The following is a 27,748-nucleotide window of genomic DNA, read 5'->3' on the forward strand; positions in this document are numbered from 1 at the left end:
CCTAGCACCCCCCCCCATGTGTCTAGGCTGAGAGAGTATCCCTCTATGTGGAATGGGCTCCCAAAGTCCATTCGTATACTAGGGATAAATACTAATCCACTACCAGAGGCCCCGTAGACTTCCCAGTCCTCCTAACTAACATCATAATCAGGGGGGTCCTATGCTAGTTTCCCAGCTATCAGACTGGGGTCTATGAGCTCCCCTTATTCAGTTTTCTTGTCTGTTTTTTGAGACAGAGTCTCTCTACATAGCCCTGGTTGTTCTGAAACTCACTCTGCAGACCAGGCTGGCCTCAAACACATAGAGATCTACCTGTTTTTGCCTCCCGAGTCCTGGGATTAAAGGTATATGACACCATGTCTGGCCTCACTCCAGTTTTGGAAACAGACTTGTCCCAGAAGGCAGCTCTCTGTGTCATGTTCTCCCTGGGGCAGCCTTAACCACTAGTAGGTAGGTCACCAAGGGCTCTGCAAGGTTTACCACTGGAACCAAGGCCGCTTCCCACTGCATGATGGTTCCCTGACATTACTATCTCCACTTCCAGTGGGTGTCCTCTCCATAACATGAGTTTCTCTCTGTTTGCTTCTGTCTTCATTAGGGTTTCTATTGCTGTGAGAAAACACCATGACCAAATTGGGGAGGAAGGGTTTATTTGGCTTACACTTCCATATCACATTCATCACTGAAGGAAGTCAGGACAGGAACTCAAAACAGGACAGGAACCTAGAGGCAGGAGCTGAAGCAGAGACCACAGAGGGGTGCTGATTACTGGCTTGCTCCCCATGGCTTGCTCAGCTGTAGTGAGCTATCCACCCTGCCCCCACTTGCACCTGTTGCACTGACCACACCCATTGGGGCGTGGGGACAGAATTGGATGTGACTAGTGGGGGCTAGGTCTGGGATCCGGACCCCAGCTTGCTCTCTTACTTCCTGGTGGGAACAGAGAGCATTCCAGGGCATCCTTGGAGCAGGAAACCATGGTGGTCATGTTTCTGGTGTAAGTGATTTCTCCCCAAATAAACATCACCAGCCTATATTGTGTTCTGGAATCTTATTTCCCACAAAATACTCAGCCTTTTTTTAAAAATAGAAACCAGGACCACCAGCCCAGGGATGGCCCCACCCACAATGGGGTAGGCTCCCCCCCCAATCAATCACTAATTAAGAATATGCCCTACATGTTTGCCTACATCATGATCTTTTGGGGGCATTTTCTCAATTGTGGTTCCCTTTTCTCAGATAAATCTACTTTGTGTCAAATTGGCACAGGGATTAGCCAAGGCAGCTTCCTAAAGACAGGGAGAAGGCTGACTCCCCAAATGGGAGCGACGGGTGGCTGGGCTGTCTGGCAGGGACTAGGTGCAGATGTCTAGTACCTATTGGGAAACAGTAGGCAGTCATGGAACATTGTGCTGGTGATGGCGGTCCCTGTACTAGAGGGAGAATACTGCACATGCACTGTAGGCTCACAGCACACAGTAGGCCTATCCTGCCATCCATTCTGAGAGTAGTTTTGACACAGCTCTTTATAGGACAAGGGGCCATCTTGTTTTGTGGCATTTCCCCCCCCCCCATTACAGTTGCTGTTTCTTGTAACTCAGGGTTGACAGAGCCCTCACAGGATTAGCACCTTATAAAAAAGGCTTTGAGGTTGAGGAGCTGGGGGGCTTGCCCTTCCACCATTGTCAAAGCACAATCAACCTTTGTCTCTTCTGAAGAACCCAGTAACAACACACAGTCTTAGAAGTAGAGCATGGTCCTTTAACAGACACTGAACCTGACCCAGCACTGGCCACCAGCTAGACTGGTCAGCCAGTGTGAGCTTTGTGATCCTTCTATCTCCACACCCCCATAGCTACCTACAGATATGTGGATTTGGCTTCTATATGTTGCCAGGGACCAGAGCTCAGCTTGTCAACACTTGTGAGGTAGGTACTTTACTAAACCATCTCCCCTGCTCTGGGAAATGTGGAAGCTTTTGAGACTGGATCTTCATGATTTCAGCCTTTCAAGTGCTAGGATTAACTTGAGGGGCAATGTGCCAGCTTTTTTTTTTTTTTTTTTTTTTTTTTTTTTTTTGTGACAAGGTGTATGTCACCCCTGTCCATTCAACATGCCAGATTTAATTTATGTCCTTTATAAACCATTTGTGGCATTATTATTATTGGGATGTGTCTTGTGTAGTGGTTGGATGAGAATATGACCCCCCAGTTGGTGGAACTGTTTGGAAAGGATTAGAAGGTGTGGCCTTGTTAGAGGAGGTGTGTCACTAGTTTGGAGGTTTCAGACATCCACACTATTCCTAGTAGTTCTGTCCCTTCCTCCCCCTCTCTTCCTTGGGCTTGTGGTTCAGATGTAAGTTCTTAGTTATTACTCCAGCACCTTGCCTGCTTGCCTGTTATCTCCCTGCCATGATGGTCATGAACTCACCTTTTGAACTATAAGCCCCAATTTAAATGCTTTCTACAGCAAGTAGCCATGGTCATGGCAATTTAAAAGTAACTAAGATGTCTTGTTACACTGCCACATTGTCCTTGAACTCTTAGGCTCAAGTGATCCTCCTGCCTCACTCCTGAGCAGCATATACGTGCACATCTTCCATCTTGGCTGTGGTATTCTGTTGGAGCAGTGCTGACGCATCAAGATAGTCCTTCAGTCTTCCACTTAAAATCTTTGAGAATGACTCAAACCATATTATGACACAATGGACTTTGAGACATTATGGGCAGGAAGACACCAAGGTCACCATTGGGGTCAGCCTGGGTGTTATGGAATGCTGTCATTTTGAGCCTAACAGGGCAGTCATGACTACCTGTTAGACATCCTGTTGATGCTCCCTCACAGAAAGAGCTGAGGACTGTCATTAGCCCTTATCTGAGATGCCATCCCTTCCTATGCCACCTGTCTAACTTAGTGTGCTCCCAGTCTGCTCATGGCCTCAGGAGATGACAGAGTTCACAGAGAGTGGAGAGGTGACTGAAAGAAACTCCATCTACACAGCTATAGGAAATTATCATTCATTCCTGGGTGGTCTAGCTGCTCTGGGGCCATGCACAACTCTGTAAATCCAATAAACTCACTGGTTTGCCAAGTTTGGCTTTGGGGAATCACACCTCAGTCTGGGGTAGGAACCCTAAGGGTGAGCTGCTGCTTGTTGGCTACTCACTGGGAAAAGTTTGTTTGGTACTGGGCCTAAGGGTGAAATGAAGACACTGGGATTGTGTGGAGGGAAGCCTGAGCCATGGTGACAAAGTCACTGTGTTACAGATGGTTCTGACCTACCATGTGTGTCTGGGAACCAACCCTGTGTCCTCTGCATTTCTCCATCCTGGGTTTATTTTTTTTTTCAGATTTTAAAAAAATTTCTGTGTATATGTTTGAGTGCATCTCTGTGTACCGCTTTCCTGCAGGTACTCTTGGAAGCCAGAAGAGGACACTGAATTCCTTGCATCTGGAGCTACAGGTAGCTGTGAGTTGCTATGCGGGTACTGGGAATGGAACTTGAGTCCTCTGTAAGAGTGGCAAGGGGCTGCTGAGCTGCTCCCTGGCCCCTTTGGGCAATGTTTCAGTCTACGGCCCATGGTGAAGTCACTCTGTAGCCCAGGCTGGCCCTGATCTTACAGCAACCCTCTTGCCTCTCAGCCTAGTCAATGGTGTGATTACAGGTGTGAACTTGTACTCCACACCTGGCTTCACTGACATTTCAAACAAGAATATTCTCTTGTAGATCCCTATCAATTTCGGGAACCTCAACACTAATCCGATCCTTTACATCTGGACTCTGGTTCTGAGAGTTCTATGTGGCATTTCCCTTCCCTTCTGGGTCATTAAGTATCAAACACTGCATGTTGTCGATGGAGCTGGAAGACATACAGCTTTCTCTTCCAGCATTGGCAGTTCTGAAGAATGGTCCCTACCGTTTAACAGAATGCTCCTTTTAAGGCTTGGTCTGGAGCCCACGCCTCTGTCAACAGTTTGTACACTCTGGCCTGGATAGACGATGCTGTTCCTGCATCACCCGAGGAGGTGCAGGGTCCACCTGCCTTCACTGGGGATGTCATGTTTACCACTCGGCCAAAAGGGTACCTCAGTTCTCCACGACACCCATGGAGTCCATGGGGAAGGAAGTCCCCATTTGAAGAGTCTTTGTCTTCATTGTTTTTGATTTGTTAAAGATTTATTTATTATGTATGCAGTATTCTGCAGGCATGTATGCCTGCATGACAGAAGATGGCACCAATTCTCATTATAGATGGTTGTGAGCCACCATGTGATTGCTGGGAATTGAACTCAGGTCCTCTGGAAGAGCAGCCAGTGCTTATAAACTCCTGAGCCATCTCTCCAGGCCCCAGGTTTGTTTGCTTTGATATGGGGTCTCTTTCTGCAGCCCTGGCTGGTCTAGAACTCCATATGTAGACCAGGTTGGCCTTGAACTCACAGAGATCTGCCTGTCTCTGATTCGTGAGTGCTGGGATTAAGGGCGTGCATCACCACACCCAGATTTAATTTGGTTTCTCGAGATACAGTCTCATTCCATAGCCCACATTAGCCTCAAACCGATAATGACCCTCACACCTCAGTGTCCCAGGCATTGGAGTACAAAGTGTGAACCACCATGCCTGGCTTTTTCTAGTGATCCTTGTCACAGCTCTCTAGGCGGACTCAGTCTTCCTTCTCAGGTTCCCCTGTTGAAATGTCTCAAAGCCTCACTGGACTTATGGATTCAGTATGTATTTGGTTCACTGAATGAAGGAACTTTTATTTTTCTTTTCCTGAGGAATCTCGACCACAGGACTCAGCAGATGCGAGTGGGGCACTGGCTCAGAGGTAGGGGGCAGGGCACAGGCTACCAGCACCCCAGTGGTGCCTTCCCCTCCCAGCTCGGTTGCTCCTGGCCCCAATGGTAAGACTCATCAGGTGATTTGTATAGACCAGAGGCCTTCTGCAAACCCACATCTGCCTACCTGAGTGTCCCCAGGTGTCTCCCATTCCGTCTGCCCCACCTGATATCAGGTCTATGCACTTGTTCTTGAGGCTCCCATGTGCCTCTGCTCTGGACCTCCTGGCCAGCAACCCTCACCTCTGCAGCATCACCCCTAACCTCTAGACCACACCATCTCACCTGTGGGTTGTCCCCTTTTTTCTAGACCATTCCCCCTCACTTCAGGACCATCTCCCTTCATCTGTTCCCTTCATTTCTGGATTATCCCCCCTCACCTCTGGACCACTGCCCTCACCTTCAGATCATCCACTTCACTCTAACCCCCTTCCCCCATCGATAGACTGGCCCGTCACCTGTGGAACACCTTCACTTGTAGACTGTTCCATCTCACCTGTGGACCACTCCCGCCTCACTTGTAGATCAACCCCCCTTACCTCTGAACCATTCCCCTACACCTCTGGACCGCCCCCCTCACCTGTGGACAGTCCCCGCCCGGTGGCTGGGCACCCACACGGGAATCAGCTGGTTGGCTGATGCCAGGGCGGGGCACACAGGGCTGAGGCTATAAACCTCCACTCCGCCCCAGCACACCTACTACGCGCCTCCTGCGTCCCGCCCCACCCCGCCTCCCAGCGCCTCCACCAATAAGCGCGCGGCACCGCATCCGGGGACCCTCGCGGCCGCCGCCTCCCGCGCGCACGCTCGGCCATGGCGGAGGTGAGTGAACGGCTGGGCAGCGGCCCCTCCCACACCTGCCCCGGGTAGACCTGGTCCGGCCGGTGCTCTCCTAACCGGAGCGCTCCGAGCTTCCTTACCATCCTCGGGCCGGAGCGTGAGCCCCGTGGGCGCCCGCCGCCCTCATCTCAGCTGCGGTGCGCATGCGCGGGCGGGGGGGAGGGGCGCGAGGCGCGGGCGGCCGGGTGCCGGGCCGAGACCCGGGGCCGCGCGGCGGGAGGGCGCTGCGGACGGGGTGGGTGGGCGGCGCTGGCGTCTGGGACCGCGACGCAGGGACCGCCGCCCGGCGCGCTGGGGTGAGCACGGCGCGGAGTCCGCGGCGCTGTGCGAGCGGAAAGTTTCGCGCGTGGAGTTCGTCTGGCTGTAGGAGCTAGGGCGCGGGCCTTCCCGCGGGCGCGGGGCTATTGGGCTCACCCCAGAGCTCACCTGCACCACGGAGTGCGGCTGCCGAACCCCGGGACCAGACCCCATCGAGGCGCCACGAACCCGCCACTCCGGGACTGGAACTCAGCACGGTGCGCCAGTGGGGCCGCTTGGGTAGCAACAGGCCCGCGCGTGGGCCACAGGGCCGGGCTCTGGGGCCCCCGTTGTACCTCTCTGGCTGCTTGATCCAGAGGGTTCTTATGGGTTTAGTTTTTTTTTTTTTTTCTTTAGTGGTCCTTTGGGGAAACTGAGTCCTAATGAAGACAAGGCAGATCAACCTTCGGGGCATGGTGGCCGAGTGGTTGCTTTTGGGCTCCAGGGAGGCTGCTCTGCCCTGGGTGGCTTGGGTGGAGACTTCCCAGACTGTGCCTACATCCTGTCCTGAAGTCTAGGATTCAGAAAGGCTCGACCTCAGTTTCTTCTAAAGAGGGAACTCGCTAGTATCTTTCCATAGCCAGTGGGATCCTGATGCATCTTATCCAAATGTGGAGGTGTTTTTAACTCATAAAAGTGGACGGGGTCCGTTGGGCGGTGGGAGGGCGCCATGCCTTTAATCCCAGCACTTGGGAGGCAGAGGCAGACAGATCTCTGTGAGTTCAAGGCCAGCCTGGTCTATGAGAGCTAATTCCAGGATAGACTCCAACGCTACACAGAGAAATCCTGTCTTAGAAAAAAACAAAACAAACAAAAAGTGGATGCAGTTATCTAGAAGTCCTCCGTGTCATCTGCTTGGTTAGTGTGTGTCTCAGTGAGGGTTGGTACGCCATCTAAGCTGTACAGATGGCTTGTCCTGCCCCCCCCCCCTTTAGTATAAGCTACATCTTTTCACTGAGCTTACCCATTGTAGTCCTCATGAAACCACACCCCCCCTGGGTCCCTTTCTAGTGCTCTGATTCCCATGGAGCTGCCTACCAGTTGTCCCCCTCTTCTGGCCCCTGAGATGCCATTTCTGACACCAGCTTCCTAGCCTCCGCCTTGTTTTCTTCATTCCTGTGCCTTGGTTGAGCCCCCATCTTTATGTCATCCCGTGTCCTGGCTCCATGTGGGTGGAGACAGGCTGAACCCGTCTCTCGGGATAGCCTAGCTGCCATAGTGGAGGGGTGAGGTTGGGGCACCAGGGGCACAGGGGCCCTTGCCTGGGTGTGGATCTGGGTCGTTTCTCTTGAGTCTTGCTTGCTCTTTAAGTATTCATTTGTTCTGACCTCTCATACTTCTTGGGGTTCACTGGGCCTCTTGTGGGTTGCCATTTGTAGGTGACTGGCTTGGAGTTAATGCTGAAGCTCCTCCCCTGTGGGGATGTTGGCTGTCACACATACATGAGGTCTCTGCAGGACTGGGGCTTTCTCACAGCATGGCGACAGCTCTTCAGAAGATGCTCGGTGGAGTGCTGGGACCCAACCTCCAAAGCTGGTCCCTGTCCCGATACAGTCAGCCTGGCTAGGTCCTGGGTCCCCTGCATCTCACTGGGAAAACCTGCCTGTGAGGGACAGCTTACACTGTCCCAGCTTCTGAGAAGTCAGGGTGATGGTGTCCACGCCAACCCACTTGGGTCTCTGTTCTCAGAGGCCTTGCTGGGGGCCCTCTTGCCTCTGGCCTCTTCCTTGGGGACCAGCCTCTAATGTGTTTGTCCTGTTGTCACCTGGATCATCTTAAGGCTAGCCTCCTACTGTTCCTCCTGTCACAGAGATCTGAGGCTGGCCCTTGTTTTTCCTGATGTGGGGAAGTAGGGCCTTGGAACTTACCCTTTAAAGTGACATTAAAGTGATGTGCCTGGTTTTCCAGTGACCATGTCTATATATGTAAGCCTTGGCCAGTCAGTCTTGGGGACCTTGAGGGTCACCTGGAGGTGAACTTGGCCTGGTTGGCAAGGAGCAGGCTGTATGGTTCCTCTGTTGACTGCGTCTTACACTGTTCTGTTCTCAGCCTCTCTGTTTAGGTCTGACCCCATTGAGGATCCCTGAACTCTGACCTGAAGCAGGAGGGTCTTCTCATTCTGTTTGGATAAAGAAGTTTTGGGACTGTTGCTAGCCAGTCGTGCAACTGTGGTGCCCTTTGGTGTCTCCCCTCTTAGGGCTCTTGATTGCAGGGACAGAGGACTAGTCTCTAGGCATGGTTCCAAGGACACTGGGACAGCCTCCCTGTGCCTTCACATTGGCCGGTGGGTCTGGTCCTAGCTTGTGTTCCAAGGTTAGGACGCCTCGCCTCACCACAATGGTTATGAAGTGTAAGGTGCCTGACAGCCTGCCCAAATGCCGTGTTTCTTCCCTGTCTCTAGCCCTGGCGGCTGCCCCAAGTGAGCCTGCCCCTCATCCTCCTGTCCTCTGCTTTCTTAACTCTCTGCCTCCATTGGGGGCACCCTTAAAAGCTGGTTGGGCTGTGGTCAGTCCTGAACTAGAACCTTGAGGGGCTTATTGGCATGTCTTCCCGGGAGGAGGCAGCCCTGCGCCTCCCAGCACCTCCTTGCTGCATGTCAGGGTGCATGCAGTATTGCCTTAGTGCTTCACAGTAGATGGGCCTGGCTGAGGGGAGGGGCTTTTGGAGTCGTTGCTAAATCAGTATCTTGACCTCTCTGGGCTGTAGTTTACTTGTTTCAACTTCTGGAGGGATGAGTGCTTCACCTCTCAGGTTCTTTAGGACCTAGTGCTACAGTGTCCCTAAGTTTTAAACATTCTTTAGCATTCTAACTTTTGGTGGGGGAAAGGAGATGTATCTTTATTTCTTGTGTATCGAGAGTTTTGCCAGAAGAGGGTGCAGGATCTCCTAGAACTGGAGTTTCATGATTGTGAGCCGCCATGTGGGTGCTGGGAACTGTACCCTGGTGCTCTTAACACTGAGCCACCTCTCCTGCCCTACATTATTTATTATTACTACTACTGCTGTTATTATTATTGGCAGCAGCTTTGCTGAGGTACACCCTGTCTATCTCCCTTTTAATGTGCACAGTTCAGTGGGCTTTTGGTAATTTTGGAGTTGTGTAACTGCCAACACAATTTGAAATTATTCTCTTACCTCTAAAGGAAGCCCTGTCCCCATGAGCAGTCGCTCTGTCCCCTTCCCAGCTCTCATCTACTACAAACCCAAATGCCGTCTCTGGATTCGCCCCGGTGGTGCTTCCTACACTGTGTGGCCTTGTCTTTGTAGTGGCATGTGTGAGAGCCTCACTCTTGTTCATGGCGGTGTGGTACTCTGGTGCTTTGTTTTTTCATCTGTTCTTCAGCGGGTAGATGTGTTCCTCCCACTTCTGATTGAGTGAGTTGTTCTTTGTATTTTCCTTTCCTCCTGGAATAAGAGGTGCTGTGACTTTGGAGATAGCACCAAGCCGTTCCTGGTGCAGCATGCTTGTCTCTAGGCATGCGGGCTCTGATGTGCCTCCCCCGTTCTGGACTTACTCTTGGAGTGTGCTCTCTGTTCTGATAGGAGCATGGCCTCTTTGCATAGTACTAGTGTATTTGGAGAGATGTGTTCAGGGTCTGAGACATTTGCAAGCTGGACTGCTGATTTATCTTCCGCTCAGTAAATGGTCTCTACACACACACACACACACACACACACACACACACTGCTTTCCAGATGTGTGCTTGGCTTTCCAGTGTTCCTATCCATCCTGTGAGTCCTGTCACATGCAGATCTGTTTGGTTACTTGTATTGGACTTGTTTTTCCAGGCCATTGGGGAGTTTGTCTCTGAGATCCCAGTTGTGTGCCTCTGACCTGTGCCTACCTGTGGGCCCACACCACTCTGCTGAGATGTCTTTGACTGTAGTCATTTCTGAAATTGGGAACACCTCCTTTGCAGGATGGTTGTGGTTCTTTGGGTCCCTGGAGCTTGTGTGTGCTGTTTGGAATTGGCTCATAAGTTTCTATAATTTGGGTAGCTGTCTAGGTCACTTCAGAGGGCCTCCACCTTCCAATGTGGGGACCTTGGGCAGGAACATGGTCATCCTTTCTCTCATACCAGTTGGTTTTCTGTCTCTATGGCTGTGTTCTTAGGGAGCATGTGCTGTACATGTATACATCCTGACCTGATTGTTGTGAGTGTGGTTGTTTCCTTAATTTAGAGGATACTCATTGCTGGAGTGTGGGACCTAGATGGTGTTTAGCCCAACCCAACTACCTCAGTATCACCAGCTGAAAGAGGTGTCTGTCCTCTGTCCCTTCATTTCATTCTCTTGCAGTGACACTGGAGCCTTGGCTGGTGTTGATGGAGTGGGAGAGTGCATAGCATAGGTGTGTTGGACGAGCCCAGGCTCAGCCCTGACGTCTCTTGGTCCTGGTTTCACAGACACTGCCTCAGTTTGCTTCCACTTACACTGGAGTTGCCTCTTCTCAGTACAGTGCGACCTGCATAGCCACTGTTTTTATTTCTGGAACAATGCTCTCCCCAGTGACCGGGACCCTTGAGTCCAGTTCCTCTCTCTGCTTTGTCAACAGTGTCACAAGTGTATCCTTCTGTGTCTGTATCTGTCACCAAATCCCATGTCTTCAAGGTCCCTCCACACTGGAGCTGTGATTGGACAGTCCCCAGGCTTCCTCTACAGTTCTCAAGGGTACCCAGTGGCTGGGCTCTCACCAGAGCCTCAGTAGCTGTGTGAGGTCTGCTGGTGGGTTCTGGCTCCTGAGCCAGTGCCACCTTTCTTTCCTTACAGGCCTCCTCGCTGGAGAGGCAAAGTCCTCGAGTGACCTCCTGCCTTGCACATAGCCTGTGTCCTCGGGAGCCCAGCTTGCAGACCACGGCAGGTACCATCCTCACCCCCTTCTGCCCCAGGCCTCCACAGACAGAGCTCTTGCTTGGCCTGACTGAACAGGCATGGGTGAGAGTTCAGGGAAACTCAGCGCTCCCTGTCAGGTGGAGGTGGGCCAATGGTCAGGGCACTCCTTATCCTTGGAGCTAAGGGATGGTGGCTAGCTAACAGAGAACAGCCAAGGAGGGCCCTCCTTGAGGTGACTGCATGCCTGGTGGCTTTAAGGTCTCTGGTGGTCCACTGGTCATCTGCTGCAGGCCCATAAGGGTGCAGTGATGGCGGTTTCTGCCACCATAAACATTACATGGCTGTGACCCTGCAGGTAGCAGAACTTGGTGCTCCTACAGTGACTTGTGTGGTGTTCCCTATGTGGCCCTGTGTGTGTGTTGGGAGCTAGTGCTGTGGCTGTGGCTGTGGCCAGACCTGGGACCCCTCCCTTGCCTTACACTGTCACCTGACTGATGCCATCCCTCTCTAGCCCCAGTGCCCTTCCAGACTCATCTGCTCCTGCCCAGTCTCTGGGCCCTCCAGACCTACCCCTACTCAGTCCCCACACTCTGCCTACCAACTCTTCCATAGTGGTATCCATGGGCTCTGCAGACCATCAGTTTAACCTCACCGAGCTCCTGTCACAGAACTATAGCCTCCCAGAGGGGTGTACCGAGGCCCCACAGTGCCCTGACAAGCCGGAGGAGCTGGACAAGGACTTCATTGCCCAGGTATGATTACCAGTCTGTGTCCAGTTGCTCCCCTTGGTCTCCATGTGGCCCAGGCCCAGGCCCATGCACATGTGGTTTGCATGTGTACTAGCCTGGCCTCAGGCTGCTCTGCTCCCCAAAGCCTTGACCAGTGCCCGAGTCTGCTGTGTCTCTGTACTGCTTATCTCCTTGGTGGTCCTGATGCATGCATACTGCCCCATATGGACTTGCTAAGGAGCGTCGAGGGGTCAGCAGGACTCAGGCACAATCCTAGGCTTCACCCCCCTCATGGGTCGTGTACTCCTTCCCAGAGCAGTGACATGCCCCTCGATGAGCTGCTTGCATTGTATGGGTACGAATCATCAGACCCCATCTCTGAGCAGGAGAGCGAGGGCGGAGACACAGCCCCAACTCTCCCAGACATGACCTTGGACAAGGTGAGTGCAAGTCTCCCTGAAAAGGCCCCAGGGAGGTGCCTGGCTTCCCTGAGTGGGAGGTGAGCAGAGGGGATGCCAGACAGGATTGGGGGGCTACTTGGTCAGCAAGTACAACAGTTGCTCACGGTTGCTCTCCTGCTCTGTTCTCATTGGTAACAACCACGGTGACCCTGTCCTGGGTTGGGGGTTCTGGTCTAGGTGACGGATGCCATCCTGGGGAACTTTGACTGAGGAAGGAGCTGGAGCCCTAGAGGGCATGTGGAGTCTGCACCTCTATTCAACACAGACGTCTCTGTTCCCTTCGCCCAGCAGGCTTGGCCTTTTGTGTTGCTGTTGGGTGTAGGTGAAGTAATTGCCACACTGTTTACTGTCCTGTTCAAAGGAGCAGATCGCCAAGGACTTGCTTTCTGGGGAAGAGGAGGAAGAGACGCAGTCCTCTGCTGATGATCTCACTCCATCTGTCACCTCCCATGAGGCCTCGGACCTCTTTCGTAATCAGAGTGGGTATAGGTCACATAGGCCTGTACCCAGGGGCTTTGCATGAGAGATGCCATCGTGGCCAGGAGTGGGGTTGGGGTCCTGTGAGGTGCCACATGGTGGGTTTGCATTGAGTGAGACAGAAGTGGGTCTGTGCCTAGCACTTCCGGGATGGTGGCTTCAGGCTATCATACATAGGTGCTCTCCAGGCCTGCCAGTCTCTGTTAGCTTCTGGCAGCTGGGTTGGGTGGTCATGGTGTAGGGTGGGGGCTGCCAGACGGGCTGCCATTGAGGCCTCTGGAAGAACCAGCCATACCCTGATGGGTGCCCCTCACTCCTCTCTCTCTACAGCTCCATTCTTGGCTGGTGATAACGTCCCAGGCTCCTCAGCCTCCTCTGACACTGAGGAGGACGCGCTTCCTGCCAACAAGTGCAAGAAGGTGTGGAGCTGTGGGATTAGGCAGAAAAACAATACTCGTTACACCCCTTGTCCCTCCAGGACCCCACAGGCTCTGAGCTCTCTCTGAGGTGGGATGGCTCTGTGGCTTCAGGGTGGGTAGGACCCACTGTGTTCCTGGACCTGGATTCTGCTTCTGCTCTGATCCACAATGAGGTGACCCAGCCCCCTGCAAGGGTTTGCAGGGTCAGGCAGCAGGGTGTTCTGTCTCACCAGAGTGCAGAAGTGGAAACAGGCAGGCAGACTCATAGCTCTGGGCAGCAACCTGTGTTTGGAGCCCGTGGTGCCTGTGGGGTTCTAGATTCATGTCTATCATTCTCTTCCTGATCCTGTCCCTGGCTCTTGCCTCTGCAGGAGATCATGGTGGGACCCCAGTTCCAAGCTGACCTCAACATCCTGCACTTGAATCGACATTGTGACAAGAGTAAGTTGTTTGGGAGGCCTTGTGGGGTCCTGTCCAGGGACTCCAGGAATAGGTAGCACCTTAGCAAGTGTCTGCTTGCTGTCTGTGGGTGGAGCTCACCATCCTTAGCAGTACCTTAGGATAATGTCCCGTTGCCTGGCCATGGTTCCCACTACCCTTTGTCTCTACTCTGGGCCTATAGTGGATACCATATACTACGTGTTCCTGTGTCTCCTAATTGTTCCTTGACCTGGGAGGTCACTTCCTGTCTGGACTTCTTGCCCCCAGCCTGTGGGGCCAGGACCTCTGATAGAGCACTCCCTGCTCTGCCCAACAGCTGGGGCCAGAGACCCTGTAGGGGGTGACTGCTTCAATATGGGCTGTGCAAGGTGTGCCGGAAAGCAGTGCCCTTGAGCATACCTCTCTGTGTCCTTGAGCCCAAATCTTGTGTGCACTCCGATATCATTCAGGTGGTTCTTCTATGGACCTCTGGTAGCAGTGCCTCTCTGTGGCCTTGCTCTGGGCACCACTCTGTGGACTGCCCATGCAGTGTGTACTGCCCATGCAGCATGTATTGCTTACTTATTGCATGCCAGGTATTCCTCAGTTGCGAATTCATCTCTTGGTTGGTGTCACACTGCCCCCAGGTAGATGGAGTGTTCCCCTGGGAGCTGTAGGTACCCCTCACGTTATCACCACCTCACTAGTAGTGCCCTTATGGTTGGTAGGAGTTATTTGCATGTTTGGGACACAACCTGGGTTGCTTCTGTTCTGTAGTCCCCCACTCATGGCTTGCCCTCCTACTGTCAGGATGGCCTTAATCTCTACCCTTTTGTACATATCTGGCCAATGCTTTGTGGGTTGTTGTGTATATTTTATGTCATTCACTAGAGACAAATTAGCTTCTTTATGTTTTTTTGTTGTTTGTTTTTGTTTTTCGAGATAGGGCTTCCTTGTGTAACAGTTCTGGCTGTCCTGGAACTTCCTTTGTAGACCAGCCTGGCCTTGAACTCACTGAGATCCGCCTGCCTCTGCCTCCAAAGTGCTGGGATTAAAGGTGTGCGCCACCACCACCCAGCTTTTCTTTACTTTTTTATGTACACATGTTATATCTACATTATGTGCGCATACGCATACTCACGAACATGTGGGGGTCCAAGGACAACCTGCAGGATTGGGTTCCATGGCTCAGACTCAAGATTGTCAGGCGCCATTACCTGCTGAGCTATCCTATCTCTGTACTTGTGGGTCTATTGAGGGTGACCATGGAGCCATGCTTAGTCAGTATTCAGGGCTGATGCCTCAGAAGATGAAGAGCCCCTCTGTCCAGCTGCTGACCTTAGTTGGCAGAAAATGAGTTGTGTTGTTGGGTGTCTGATGTGTGCTCTGGATCAGGCCAGCATGGTGAAGGGCATTGGCTACTGGGCTCACAGCTGTTGGGCCGGCCTCCATTCTGGAGCAGCCCTGACACGATGGGTTGTCCACACTGCTGCTCATGGTCTCCTTGCCACTATGCTCTCTAAGCTACAGACGATTATTGCTCTGCTTTTGGGTCACTCTGACGTGTGTGCGGTGGCAGAAAGGCTAGGTTCCTCCCGACAACTGTTGTGCTCTGTGCTTATCCTTGGCACTTTCTGTCCATTTGTATGTAGTTGCCTCTGAGCTCCTGTGGAGCTGGAGTGGGTGTCATCCACACAGGCTACTGCATGCCTCATGGAGACTAGTGGAGCAGCATGCTGTAGGGTGGGGGATAGGGGTCAGGTCAGCAGTACAATGTTAGTCCGTTGCCATTGCTATGGCCGAAACAGCAGAAGGGTTCATTTCAGACCCCACTCCTGCACACCCACACAATCGCAAAAAGTTTATTTTGGTTCAAAAGTTTCAGATGGTCAGTTCCTGGTTGTTGGGCCCCATGTGCTCAGGCAAAAGAATATGGCGTGGGGGGCATGTGGCAGAGGGGTTGCCTCATGGTGGACAGGAGGCAGGGACTGGGGGTCAGGTATAGCCTTCACAGACATACCCTAGGGACCTGCTTCCCCAACTTGGCTCCTATGAATGCTGCACAGGTAGTACCCAGCATAAGACACACCAGTCTGCGTTTGAGGGGGACCCTGCATAGTGAATCTCAGTAACACCATAGCCAGGCAGTAAATGGAAGCATGCCTGAAGGACAGATTGAGAGGCAGGTGAACAGTGAGGGTCTGGAGAGCCCAGCTCTGCCCGGCAGCAGTGGGTAACCACTGTCTGTGTCTGTAGCCACTGCCTGCCTCAGAGTTGCCTGGAGAGTTTCTTCCCAGGCTCTTTTCACAGGTTTCTGTGTGCTCACAGGCAGTGGCCTGTAGTCAGGCTTTTGTCCCTTGTCAAGTGTTAGCACCCGGGTTATGCTGCCCTATGGAAGTGTTGAAATTGCCTTTCTTCAGAGTGGGGAAAACAGAGGGTGTCCAATGAAGTGTATGTTGGTTCTTCAGTGAAGCCTGGGCTGTGGTTCACTTTTGGTTTTACTTGTTTTGTTTATTGAAACAAGGTTTCTCTTTGTAACCCAGGCTAGCCTAGAACTGGCTATGTAGACTAGGAGATCCATGAACTTTTAAATGGCAGATTCGACTACATTCATAGAGTTCAGTCTGTGATGTGTTGTGTGTGTGTGTATGTTGCTGTGTTTTCTGTTTCATTCCCCCTTTTTGAGACAGGGTCTGTTGTAGTTCAGGCTGGTCTAGAACATTCTGTGTGGAGGCTGGCCATCATAACACTGTCCTGTGCTAGGGTCATGGGTGAGCGCCGCTGCTCTCTATGGTCATGTTGTGTTGCTCTCCTTTTTTTTTTTTTTTTGTTCTGCTGCATTTGCTGTGTACTAAAGCTCTGTCTGCAGATGGGCACACTGAGTGACACTGCCTCTGGGATTGTTTGTGATACCCTGAGGGGAAATCCTCATAGCCTCTCCAGAACCACCTGTGACCTGCTGGCGGATTCAGTTTGCTGGCTTCACACTCTGACTTTGTTGCCCCCCACCTTTAACCCCTCCCCCTCTATAACTTTTCCCTCAGTGGCCATGGTCAGCTTGGGTCCATGTGACGTCGAGCTGCACAGGCCAGGAGTTGGTTCCATATGCTGGGAAGTGCTGAGGTGCCTCCCCTGGCTCCCCTGGTGTGGGTCACACCTGACTCTCAGCCTCTTCCCACAGTCTATGAAAACGAAGACCAGCTGCTGTGGAGCCCCAGTGTGCTCCCAGAGCAGGAGGTGGAGGAATTCTTGTACAGGGCAGTGAAGCGGAGATGGCAGGAGACGGCCGGTCCCCAGATCCCAGAGGGCGAGGTGGTTAAGGACAGTGAACAGGTAGGGGCCACACACTGGGCATCAGCCAGGGAATGGTCCAGCAGTGTGGCTGTGGGATGGCACATTGAACCTACTTGTGAGGGCCAGTGATGTCAGGCACCCCTGATGGCTGACAGGGTCAAGGTGGTGGCACCATTGGAATTCTGGGAGCCATGGTGTGGTTGCAGCGTGTGGCTCTAAGGTCATAGTATAGGTGGAGCATGGGGTATAGGTATCCTCTGCTGGCTCTGGTAGACTGGTGGGAGAGGTAAACCGCACTCTGCTCCAGGCGCTGTATGAGCTGGTGAAGTGTAATTTCAACGTGGAGGAGGCCCTGCGCAGGCTGAGATTCAACGTAAAGGTGATCCGAGGTGAGATGCAGTTCTGGGCTCCCCTCCTCTCTGCTACCCCTGAGCTCTCTGATGGCCCCACTCTCTTTGCAGATGGGCTCTGTGCCTGGAGCGAGGAAGAGTGCAGGAACTTTGAACATGGCTTCCGTGTACATGGGAAGAACTTCCACCTGATCCAGGCTAACAAGGTGGGTGAGGCTCTTCTGCCAGATCCGTCCTGCCTGCCTGTCGATGCCTCACCCTAGTCTTGGCCACATTCACTGGGCCCCTTCCTCACCCCAAAGAATAAGGCTCCTGTTCCTGAGCTGGCTCCTCTGTCGGAAGCTGTCTTTGTGGGGGTGCAATGGAAACCAGCTGAGCAGCCCAAGGTCGTACCTGAGTGGGGGTCTATGGATGAGGGAAAGAAGTTCGTACCTGAGAGGGGAAGTGTGGATGAGGGAAAGGCTAGCTATAGATGATAAAGAAAAGACAGAGACAGAATAAAAGTCAGGAGCTAGCTATAGATGATAAAGAAAAGACAAGAGACAGAATAAAAGTCAGGAGGGCAGATCAATCAATACTGAAGTGCCACAGGTTTATTTTTCACCGTTCTTATATACCTTAACCACAAAGGGGAACACAGTATCGTGTATAGGGAACAAATAGATTTTTCTTCCTCACTTACTGTAAGGATTCAGTAACCACACCTTAGATTCTTCTTGAGGATGGAAGTAGTTACACCTTAGATTCAGCTTCTCCTTCCCTAGCCTTGAGGGTCAGGAGTAGCCACACCTCAGATTCAGGTCTGTTGTTATTCAGAATAAGACACCTTACTGTAGTCACACCTTTGACCTTTAGGTCTTATGACTTGCTGAGAACAGTTTTGAACTCACTGCCCTTGTGCCAAGATGGAGTGCAGCCATGTTTATGGGCACCACCATTCCTCTTCATCCACACCTTGCTTTGGGTCCTCTGTGGCACTCACTGGCTCAGTGCTCCACGCTGGAGCATGTCTGGACCACTGAGTGCTCCGTGGGTATCTGTCTACCTTGCTGCAGTGCCACTGGCCCTGCTCTGGGCTGGCATGCCATGCAGGCCTTCGTCAGTGCTGGCGGCCAGCCCAGATCTGGCCTTGTATCCTGGGGGCCTGTTCACTTGGGGGCTGTTGGTGTCATCTTTAGTGAGTGGTGATACGGGGTTCAGGGCCTGGGGTGTCACAGGGATATTGCTCAGTGTGACTACCTAGAGCTGGCCACAGGCAGTGCTCAGCCCTGAACTGTCGCAGCAGGAGTGCGTCTGCTACCTGAGGGCTTGGCACAGGCTTGTTGGGCTCCCTGGTAACAGTGTGCGCCTGTTGTCTAGGATGCAGCAAGGCCTGAGGGGCCTGTGAAGCCTGCTGCCTCTCCTTGGGCTGCTCTCTGGGCAGGAGGGGTGTCCAGACACGGGGTCTCTGTGAAGTGCTGTGTCCTGGGCAGGGGTGGGGCTATCAGTCAGGACATCAGGTGGTAGGACCCCTGTGAATGTTGGTGGGACACTGCTGGGGACAGTAGAATGTCCCAGGTTTTAGCTTGATACAGCTGTGGGATTGTGGACGCATGGTGGCCATGGGATGATCTGTCATCTGTTCCTCCACTTGCCAGGTGCACCACAAGTGAGGCCTGGCATCTGAATCCATGTCCTGTCTGTCACTGCGTCCGTGTCCTGTCTGTCACTGCATCCGTGTCCTGTCTGTCACTGCATCTGTGTCCTGTCTGTCACTTCCCTGTCACTGCATCCGTGTCCTGTTTGTCACTGCATCCGTGTCCTGTCTGTCTCTTCCCTGTCACTGCATCTGTGTCCTGTCTGTCACTGCGTCCGTGTCCTGTCTGTCACTGCATCCGTGTCCTGTCTGTCACTGCATCTGTATCTGTGTCCTGTCTGTCACTTCCCTGTCACTGCATCTGTGTCCTGTCTGTCACTTCCCTGTCACTGCATCCGTGTCCTGTCTGTCACTGCATCCGTGTCCTGTCTGTCTCTTCCCTGTCACTGCATCTGTGTCCTGTCTGTCTCTTCCCTGTCACTGCATCTGTGTCCTGTCTGTCACTGCATCTGTGTCCTGTCTGTCACTGCATCTGTGTCCTGTCTGTCACTGCATCTGTGTCCTGTCTGTCACTTCCCTGTCACTGCATCCGTGTCCTGTCTGTCACTGCATCCGTGTCCTGTCTGTCTCTTCCCTGTCACTGCATCCGTGTCCTGTCTGTCACTGCATCTGTGTCCTGTCTGTCACTGCATCCGTGTCCTGTCTGTCACTGCATCTGTGTCCTGTGGCTCCCTCCGCTATGATGAAATACTGGACAGGTAGGGCTTTATGGAAGGCATTTGTTGGGCTCAGTTTGAAAGGTAGCTACTCATGACAGGGAAGGGCTGAGGAACAGGAGGCAGCTGTCCACATTCATCCCCAGCTACACAGCAGAGATACACTGTCTGCTCAGTTTTCGTCTTTTCCCTTTTCACTCAGGACCCCTAATTATCAGATGGTGCCTTCTACATTCAGGGTGTGTTCTCTATAAGCGGTTACATCTCTCTGGAGACTCCTTCAAGTCAAGCAGTGTGTCTCTTAAGTGACTACAAATCCAGTTAGGTTGACAAGATTCACTGTCCAAGTCTATCATAATGACTCTGGAGTTCACTTTGACTCATCACAGTCCTCCCCTGCTCCTGGAGGACCCCTGATAGGGATGCAACCAGCTTCCTGTAACTAACTCAGTGTTCCTGTCTCTGCATTGTTCAGAAATCAGCTGTCCAGTGTCTTCTGAGATTTGATGTAGTTTTTTAACTGTGACCTTCAAAGTAAGTCTACATATGTGTTATAGGCTGGAGAGGTGGCTTAGTGGTCAAGCGCACTGGCTGCCCTTGCAGAGCATCCCCCTTAGATCCCTAGCACCTCATGGTGCCTTACAATGCCTGTAACTTCAGTTCCAAGAGATCTAATGCCTTCTCTGACTTCAGTTGTGCCAGGCACATATGTGGTGTATACACACACATGCATGTAAATACTCAAACAAATAAATCATCGGACATGATGCATGTCTTTAATCCCAGCACTCGGGAAGCAGAGCAGGTGGGTCTCTGAGTGTGAGGCCAGCCTGGTCTACAGAGAGAGTTTCAGAACAACCACGACTGTTATACAGAGAAACCCTAACTTGAAAAACAAACAAATAACTAAAAAATCAAAGCAAACCTGTAAGCCCATACTTCTGCTCGCTATACATTGCCATTCTTTTTGCAGACTGAGCCAGAAGGCCTGCTAGAGCTCTGCATGACTGTCCACATGCTGCCACAGCTCTGTGTCCTGCTCAGAGTGGATGCATGTGGCCTTAGCCCTGCCACTTTTCACTGTGCTGCCGTTGCATGTGGAACCTCTTGGGACCAGTTCTACTCTGTGCCTGCAGTTTTTCCTGGCAGATGCCCTGTGGTTCGGGTGCCTTCAGCATTCTGGCATCTCCACTGGAACTGGGGCTTTGCCTTCACAGCTTTACACAGTGGCATCTCAGGGCCTCCTGCCCAGTGGCTTTCTAGAATGTTGGTGCAAGCTGAGTTCTTTCTCCAGCCCAGCATGTGGTGGCCCCTTTGTGCCAGTGCTGCAATGGCCTCTGCACCTTGGCTGCACCAGGGGAGTCAATTCCCTGGGCACTTGCTTTGAGGAAGGGGTCCCTTGATGATCTCTGTTCTCTTTTCAAATGGATTTGGGTTTTTACAGTTGGGGCCTTCAGTGCTGGTTCCTATACTATTCTACTCTCCCAATGCAGGGATCAGGGACTCAGTGCTTGAAGCTGCATTTGACACTGGATCTGTAGCTGGGATCTTGCTTGAGGTCTGTTTTCCCACTGAACCTCATGTTTTTTCCTCTGTTCTCTCTGTTGATCTGATTGGGCACAGTGCACAGTGCGCTGGGAGCGTGCCAAAGCCGCTGCTGTTCCATCTTGACAGGATGCAGGGTGCACTGTGCAATGAGTGTGCTATCCTGTCTTGAAATTTCTTCCATGGAGTAGCTGTGCCTGGAACCTTTTTTTTTTTTTTTTTTTTTTTTGAGACGGGGTCTTCTCCCCATATCGTTGGCTGTCCAGGAACTAGCTTTAGCTTTGTAGACCAGATTGGCCTCCAACTCAGGTCTGCCTGTTGGGATTAAAGGAGTGCACTACTGTACCCAGCTATGTCTGTTACTTTTGCGTTCAGCCCCATTCCAGTGTCCAGCAACTAGACAGGAGGAAGCTAGAATATATGGCACGAATGGTCTCAGGCCAGCTCTGTTCCTGTTGGGAAGCTGGTGGCTTCCACTATACGGTTCTGTCCACTCTCTGCCCTTCTGGATTCTCACCGGTGTGGCTGTGAAGCTCTGCTAGGAGCTAGAGTCTAGAGCTTCTAGCTCATAGTTGTAAACTCTTACATCCCTCCCAGACACTTATGGACCACACGGTCAGGTCTATCCAACCAGTGGCACCTCTTCTCAGCACCAGCCACAAACATCTTAAGGACATCTGTTATCGGTCGTGATTTGAGGGTACAGTCCACCATGGCGATGGGAATGTGAGGTGGCTGGTCACATTGAATTCTCTCCCAGTTAAAGGTCTTTTTCCTTTTTGATTCATTCAGGACTCCAGCCATATGCAGCTTGGGCTTTCCTGTTGTAAACCCCGGAAACACCCTTGTAAATGTGTGAGGTGTGTCTCCTGGGGCTTAACAGTTCTGATGGGCAGCACTGGGCCTTACTGCAGTGCATGTCCTCAGCTGTGGCTCCCAAGTCCATGTTCATACTAGCAGCCGGCTCCCATGGGCTGGTACCCTGAACTTGCACTGTTCTCTGGCTGGAGGCTCTGTCTGTGGCACCTGTGTGCTTAGCTTGTTGTTCATGGGAGCAGCGCAGATGCCCTAGGCGCATGGGTCTTAGGCCACAGGCTAGTCGATAGGGCACTGGTGGGGACTAGGGTCAGTAGGTGATGTCTCATGGGTTTCTGTGAGAAGCCTTTTCTTCCTGCAACCCTGTGGCCTGCAACTGTGCAGTGAGGCCAAAAGCATGCCTGTGGTTCATACAGGTGCGCACACGGTCAGTGGGCGAGTGTGTGGAGTATTACTACCTGTGGAAGAAATCTGAGCGGTACGACTACTTTGCCCAGCAGACGCGGCTGGGCCGGAGGAAGTTCGTCTCCTCTGGAACCACGTGCGTGCTCATGCTAGCCATCTGGCCAGGGTAGGTGTGGTGGGGTGTCCCCTCCTGCTTCCCTGGCTTTCTCCTCACAGCTCTCTCTCCACAGGGATGCTGAGCAGGACCTGGATAGCCTTGACCCTGATGGCCCTGCCCGGTTACACCCTGAGCAGGAGTCTGAGGCAGGGGTGTCCATGGGTGAGTTTACATGTGGCGAGGTTGTGGATGAGGACAGGGAACCCAAGGATTGTACCACTTAGTCTCCACAGTGCATAGTGAGCAGTGGGGTTGCTTGGTCCCGTCCCCAGATGCCATCCCTGCTTAACCCTGGCTGGGAAGCGACAAAACATATTCACGCTGGGAGACATGAGCAAGGACTCTCGCTTTCCAAGTCTGTCTGTTAGCAGAGGCCTTGGTTCAGGGGTCTGGCACTGTGTCTACAAGGTTCCCTGTGTTGTACCGCGTGGTGCTTGTGGGTTTGCAGAACCATCAGTATTCTTACTTTCCTAGCAGAGTTCTGGTGTTTCATCTCCGGGTCCTCTGATGTCAGTTTACAAAGCTGTGGACGTGGCTGGCTCCTGACTTCATAATTAGTCTCCGTGGCTGAGCCCACTGGCATAGTTGGCTGAGGAGGCCCCGCATGAATGAGACCCAAGAGAGGAACGTGGGGTTGTGGGGGCTGAACCTCCCCTCTGCTCATGGCGCTCCCCCTGTTCTCCCTTCAGAGCCGCCTAGTGTGGATGTTGCTGCTGGTGGGCTTGATCAGCCTGGAGCAGGCTTGGATGATCTCCAGTCCTCAGAGCCAGGACCATGTCCCTTCCAGCAGCTACATGAGCTCCCTGCTGTGGCCTCACTCCAGCAGCCCAGCAGCCTGACCTCCCAGGCTGACCTCTCATCGGTGGTTGCTGCTGCCACTCCTGCTCCAGAGCCGGGCACCAGCCCTAGGCTGGCTGTGGACCTTGCCCTACCTGAGGAGCTGCCTCTTGTGTCCAGCCCTGTGGATCTGAGCGAGGACACTGCAGAGCCTATGGCCCCGGCACAGATGGCCTTGTCAGTCACTGAATTTGGACTCATTGGCATTGGGGATGTGAATCCTTTCCTGACTGGCCACACTACATGCCCAGCCTCCACATTGCGCTCAGAGCCCTTGTCACAGTGAGTGTCACCCTTAGCACCTTCCACAGTCTGGCTGGTGCCCAGGGCCACAGCTGTCTCTAGTGGTCTGTGGCCGCCCTGTTTGTACCTCCCCTTTGGCTTCCTTAGTTTTCAGTTTCGCTATACGTTCATTGTTCACAAAGCTGCAAGTGGGTGCAGGTGCCAGGCTTCTCCACACTCTGCACCTGTCTGTCCAGGCAGTCACAGCTGTATTTTGGGTGGTGGCAGTGGGTGGGATGGGCGAGGCTCGGGTTCCTTGGCCATTCACTCTTGCTTATGGTTTCCCCTAGGTGCAACGTGATGACCTGTTGACCTCTGGTCATCTGTGGGCATGTGTGCTCAGAACGGACATGGCAGCACTGCCAGGCCTGCCAGTCAGTCTTCCTGACCCCTCGCACGCAGGCCTGTGTGGTGCCTCCTCTGCTTCAGAACATGATGGGACTCAGTGAAGTGGCCAGGGCCACACAGACCCCAGACCTCAGCATCCAGCACCGCCACAGCTCCAGGGTACCACTGTGCCATGGAGTCAACCTGGCAGCTGGGCTCAAAGAGGGCCCGTCCCAACATGGAGCCAGCCTCTGGCCCCTCAGCCAGCAGAGGCTGAGCAGGCGGTGCTGCCTGGGGCTTTGGGCAGGACTCATCCCGCACCAGCAGCCTCTGCCCGGGCACCCTCCACAGGCCAGCTCATTCCCCACTGCAGCGGGGTTGTGCCCCCAGCCTCTGCTTTGCGTGGGACCTTGGGGCACAGAGCCATATACCTCGCCCTGTGGCCGCCCTTTCTCGGCCCTTCACCGTCTCCACTTCAGGAAAAGCCGCACTTTATACCCCAACTGCCTCCTGCCCGCACCCCTACCCTGCGCCGAGGTGGGGCTTCAGCAGCCTGATGGGTGAGGAGCAGGTGGTCCGTTCCCTTCTTGCCTCCCTCCTTGGGGCATCTTGGGGTACAGCTCTGGAAGCACCACCCTGCCACAGCCCTGTCCAGAGGGTCTCATTTCTTTGGAGGCTCCTAGCAGGATGGCTGGGTCCGTCTTGTCCTTGGCCTCCCACATTTTATTTATGTTGGTGTTTACAATTTGGAGTGGGGTCCCTGGGCAGGCAGCTCCGCCCGGTGTTGGCAGAGCGGTGCTGTTTGAGCCTCTGTGGCTGGACTCGACTGTCCCTCGCCCCACCGAGGACACTGTGACGTGAGACTGCCTTTGCCCAATGCTATTTTATTTATTAAACTTGATTTGAAGCCCGGGTTGTCTCATGGTGACTTGGCAGGAACTGAGGAACCCTTGTCACCCCTTGGGGACCCTGGGTAAGGATGTGACTGCACAGCAGAGCAGCTGAGAGGCATGAGGCCACTAGATCACACAGGGCGCCATGACACAGTGCACAGACAGCTCAAATATGGAGTATCAGCCAACTTTGCCTGGAGCTAGTGGCAGAGGAGACGATTAGGGCAGAGAACTCTGGTGGTGGGCAGAGGCCAGTGTTTGCTGGGACAGTAGGTTGGGAAGGGTATTCTGTGTGAGGTCAGTCACCATTGGAAATTTGAACCTGCAGACAGACTGGGCAGGGACTGGGCGACGACCCATTTGGTGGGGCCCAAGGCAGAGGAAGGAAGACAGTAAGTCTGGTAGAGATGAAGGACAACGTGGTGTTTGAGAATCCCCATGTGGTGGGGAGGCCTTTCATCTGTGTGGATAGTGGTCTGTTCAGATGGCTCCTGTTAACCTGATGCTAAGATAGCCTATTCACAGTCCTGAATCCTTTTTAATTTTTCTGCTAAAACTCCTTGTGTTTGCTGTCTCTTATACTATGTAGTAGTTACATTTACAGACAGGGTCTTGCTCAAACTCTGTAGACCAGGCTGGTCTGGAATCTGTTATTCTGTCTGGAAGGAGAGGGTGGGGGGGAGGGGAAGGGGGGAGTGTGTGTCTAACTGTCCCAAGGCCTTTTACATGACAAGTTCTGTACCATGAACATATTTCCGGTCCTGGTTTTTCTATTTATGTGTATATGTATCAGTGGGTACATGCATGTCACGGGAGGCCAGGGAACTTGGAGTTGGTTCTCTCCCATCTTGTGGGGCCCTGGTTGTCAGGTCCAGTCTCTACCGGCACGCAAGCTGCTGAGCCAGCTATCTGGCCCTGCTTTTATTTCATTGTGTGTGTGTGTTTTTTTTTTTTTTTTGCGTAGCCCAGCCCCAGACTTACTGCAAAACCCAGGCTGGCCTTGAATTTTTGCTAATTTCTCTTTCTCAGTTTCCTGCGTACTGGGTGAAAAGTTTGTGCACCCTGATAAGCCTCTTCACCAACGCAGCAATCCAAATCAGACTAAATCAAACCAAGTTAGAAAAAAGCCCACGTTTAATGGACACCACATTCTCAGATGGTTTTCCAGCCCCCTAGAGAGGAGATGGAAAAGAAAGATCAGAAAACCACAATACCCTGTGGGAGTGGTTGTGAGCATCTCTGAGGGAGGGGTCATCATTTGGTGGGTTTTCTGAGATGTAGCAGGATTTGGAGAGAGGGGAGGGGACTTGGGATGGAGCTTACACCAGAACATCCCAGACTCTGGGTATATGGATGCCAGGGGCTGGGGTGAACCTTCCACCAGAACACTGGCATTATAGGCCTGAGCCACCTTGTCCAACATACCTATATTTTAGGCAAGTCACCTAATTGCTGATTTGGGTTGTAGAAGACTGCCTACTTTCCCCACATCCGTGTTGCATCCTGTCTGGCTATTCCTCCTAGTCCCTCTTTTTCCCTTCATCCTTCATCCACTCTTCTGTTTCCCTTCAGAAAAGAGCAGGCCTCCCATGGATATTAACCAAAACATGGTTACAATAAGACTAGGCATCTACCCTCATATTAAGGCTGGATAAAACAACCAGTAGGAGGAAAAGGGCCCCAAAAGTAGGCAACAAGAGTTAGACACCCTCACTTCCATTGTTAGGAGTCTCACAAGAACACAAAGCTACACAACTATAACATTCAGAGGGCCTACGCAGGTTCCCTGGTAGTGGGTTCAGACTCTGGGCGCCTAGGAGCCCTGGTAAGTTGATACTAAGGATTTTCTTGTGGAGGACAGTCTTAAATGTGGTGTAGCTGAGTCAATCAATCTTGGGAGGCTGGTGAGAATGGGTCACCTGTTTCATACTGCCTGCTTTGTGGCTGGCAGCTCTTTGTTCTTCCGTGGAAGGCCTGTGTCTTTCTAACTTTGCCAACAGGTCCTTGGGTGAGATTTCTTGGGCCTCATGATCATAGTGAGATGGGATTTTCTGTTTGTGCAGGGACAGTTGAGAACAGAGAGAAGTTGCTGTGTCTGTGGCATGGTCTGCATGGTTTTGGGAAGCATAGGCCCAGCTACAGAACACTCTTCTAGGTAAATAGTTTGGAAATCCAGAGAGGTTGTAGGGAGCCTAGGAGGGTGCTAGGCTGCTGCAGAAGTGTGTTGGGGGACCAATTTAGGTTGGGACACAAGGTGGGCCAGAATCAGGAGTTACCCTGAACTCTGTGTCGTGCTGACTGGTGATTTCAGTGCTTGCCAGTCAGCATGTGTGTCTGCTTTGTAAGGGACACTGAAGACTTGGGTAGCAGAGCTGGGCCACCAGCCCTCGCCATCTGCAGCTGGGGCAGATGCCAGGCCCTCTCATGAATTCAAATGGTCGTGGCCGTTCCTACCAGTGCTGTCCCTGCTTTCAGCTCAGACCTCAGGCCAGAACATCCCTCAGGACCTGGGATGAAGGCTTTTGTGTACAAGTATGGGAGTCTGTGCTGGACCAAGCAAGAGGATATTGGCTTGAGAGAGCTTGAATGGGACTTCTTGAGACAGCCTTGGAGGAGGGCGAAAGGCTCCTGAGGCTGCAGAATCCGGGCCTGCTACTGCCCTGACCCTCAGGCTTTCTGGCTTGGTCAGAGCTCTGGAATATGATGGATCCAGGCCTCATTCTGTCGTCCAAGCTTCTGTTCAGTGGTGTTCAGCCTCCCAGTCTATAGCTCCTTGATGGGGTAACCAGGTAAAATTCGGGTAATCAGATTCCCATGACATACAAACTATACACTGTGCTCTGTATTACCAAGAATTACATTTCTGCTGAAAATGGCTTATTGCGCTGCTACTCTGACCCTCTGGGCTTTGTCTTTTTGTTCGCTTCATCCAGTGGCCCCAACCAGGTAGTCATCAAAGACTGGCATTACCTGGATCCAGGCCTTGTGGTTGGAATGAGGCATGATGGGAGTTGTGACTTGAGGGGGATGTGTAGAGCCTCTGTAGGTTTCCAGAGACACACTCATGGGGTGGTGGTGGGGCAAACTGAGAGCAGGTAGTCCACTGTGGTCGTGATTCACTCTCTGCTTCTGTGGGGCTCTGACCATTAGACAGCTGTCATGTCAGGAGGGATGTGTAATGGTAACGGGAGCACCAAGGTATCTCTACCTCAACAGACTCAGCCCTCATCTGCCTACG

The 27,748-nt window shown here is 52.6% G+C and overlaps 1 protein-coding gene across 4 annotated transcripts; it reads left to right on the forward strand.

The window, feature by feature from the left end:
- Positions 1-5,604: 5,604 nt before the first annotated feature.
- Positions 5,605-24,528, forward strand: Mier2 (MIER family member 2). 4 transcript variants are annotated; one of them, XM_051177487.1, is made up of 14 exons: positions 5,605-5,659; positions 10,745-10,835; positions 11,420-11,559; positions 11,850-11,975; positions 12,358-12,475; positions 12,804-12,892; positions 13,264-13,333; positions 16,494-16,645; positions 16,914-16,995; positions 17,068-17,162; positions 22,026-22,150; positions 22,245-22,333; positions 22,861-23,290; positions 23,581-24,528. In XM_051177487.1, exons 1-14 carry the CDS (start codon positions 5,651-5,653, stop codon positions 23,600-23,602), a joined length of 1,638 nt encoding a protein of 545 aa, XP_051033444.1. In that variant the 5' UTR covers positions 5,605-5,650; the 3' UTR covers positions 23,603-24,528. The 4 variants fall into 4 exon arrangements, with proteins under 4 accessions (XP_051033444.1, XP_051033445.1, XP_051033446.1 ...); XM_051177488.1 differs by having other exon boundaries at positions 12,364-12,475; XM_051177489.1 differs by lacking the exon at positions 5,605-5,659 and adding an exon at positions 5,876-6,192.
- Positions 24,529-27,748: the final 3,220 nt, after the last annotated feature.

The sequence above is a fragment of the Phodopus roborovskii genome, unplaced genomic scaffold (genome assembly GCF_943737965.1).
Source record: "Phodopus roborovskii unplaced genomic scaffold, PHOROB, whole genome shotgun sequence".
Classification (NCBI taxonomy): domain Eukaryota; kingdom Metazoa; phylum Chordata; class Mammalia; order Rodentia; family Cricetidae; genus Phodopus; species Phodopus roborovskii.